The sequence below is a fragment of the Meleagris gallopavo genome, unplaced genomic scaffold (assembly GCF_000146605.3).
Source record: "Meleagris gallopavo isolate NT-WF06-2002-E0010 breed Aviagen turkey brand Nicholas breeding stock unplaced genomic scaffold, Turkey_5.1 ChrUn_random_7180001949899, whole genome shotgun sequence".
In the NCBI taxonomy this organism is placed as follows: Eukaryota; Metazoa; Chordata; class Aves; order Galliformes; family Phasianidae; genus Meleagris; species Meleagris gallopavo.
In genome coordinates, this window is record NW_011211293.1 from 1 (window position 1) to 1,237 (window position 1,237).

Below are 1,237 nucleotides of genomic sequence, written 5' to 3' on the forward strand. Positions count from 1 at the left end.
CCGTTCCCTCCGCCCGCAGCTCCGCACGCCCTCATTCCCGCTTACAGCAATGATCTCCGCTGCCGGAGTCAGCGCTCTGTAGGAAAGAGGACGGCTCCATCCAGCTTTTGTCCGCTCTGGACTCTGTTTTGGTCGGAGACGACGCTCGTTTTAATTTTTATTTGTATTTCCCCGCAGAAACAATGCCACCCCTCTCCCCTCCCCACCTCTCCCCTTAGGTTGGCATCAGCCATCTGAGAGTTTTCTTTAAGCCCTGATTTTAAACTTTACGCAGCATTGTCCCCTTTTATTGCACCTCCTCCAGCTTTTATACTGTTTACTTCCTCACTTTTATAACTTACTTTGATCTGTTCTGTCTTTGTCTTCGCTTCCTTCACAAACTTTATTGTCCTCGAAGCTGGGCCTTTGATTGGAAACGATCCCTTCCCTTGCAGCAGAAGTTTCTAAATTGTACTCCTGTGTTCCCTGTTTATGGACATCCCCGGGACGGCCCAGCAGCGGCTCTGCCTTAACAGATCCCTGCCCGGGGAGGGTCTCTGCTCTGGGCACTGGATCCAGCCAGCTCCGTAGATACCTGCTATCAGATGGGACGCTTTGATGTTGAATATATGGATGGTAGACGGCAGGAAGGGTACCAGAAGAATGTGGATTCAAAGGAGTCCAGGAGGCGCTGAAAACTGGAGGTTTTGGCTGAAAACTACAAGAGGGGAATTCTAGATGTTCATTGTGCCCAGCTTGCCTGGAACTTGTATATTGCCCAGATGAAAATTTAGCTGAAGGCGAGTCTTCACTTTCATGACTTATAATAGAGTCGACATAGTAATTGCTAAGAGTCCCAGAAATGGACATTCTCAGACATCATACAAAGCACGGTTCAATGAAGGGAAAAAAAAAAAAAATAATATAGGACAGATCTAGATTTGTACTCTACCCCCTTCTCGAACTTCCTAGCCAACAAAGTACAGTTGGGCTGCTGTGTTGTGAGCTCCCAGCAAAATGATTGGTCAAACTTTTTTCGTGTGCCTGATAAAGCGTCAGTCTCGGCGTAAATCAATCGAAGCCGAGGGGGCTGCGCTGCGCTGTCATCCGCCCTTGCATTCCATATCAAGGATGGATTGTTTTATGTTTATGCAATGTTGCAAAACGTCAGGAGTTTAGAAAAGCCACGAAACGGGCAGAGCTGGGGTTGATATCTCCCTACGTAGATTTTGCTGCTGAAACGTTATGGGGGGGTCCG

At 47.9% G+C, this 1,237-nt stretch overlaps 1 protein-coding gene across 1 annotated transcript; it reads right to left on the reverse strand.

Annotated features, from left to right (window-relative positions):
- Window positions 1–20: 20 nt before the first annotated feature.
- On the reverse strand, window positions 21–1,007 carry HOXB9 (homeobox B9). Its single transcript, XM_003213073.3, has 2 exons — window positions 342–1,007; window positions 21–123 (listed from the first exon to the last, which is right to left on the reverse strand). Exons 1-2 carry the CDS (start codon window positions 847–849, stop codon window positions 32–34), a joined length of 600 nt encoding a protein of 199 aa, XP_003213121.3. The 5' UTR covers window positions 850–1,007; the 3' UTR covers window positions 21–31.
- Between the last annotated feature and the right edge of the window lie 230 nt (window positions 1,008–1,237).

What these genes read in the sequence shown, in the direction of transcription:
- HOXB9 (XM_003213073.3), bottom strand. Translation starts at nt 849, where the DNA reads ATGTCCATTTCTGGGACTCTTAGCAATTACTATGTCGACTCTATTATA. An exon ending in CAAAGACAGAACAGATCAAA is followed by an intron (nt 124 to 341) that starts GTAAGTTATAAA and finishes CGACCAAAACAG; the next exon opens with AGTCCAGAGCGGACAAAAGC.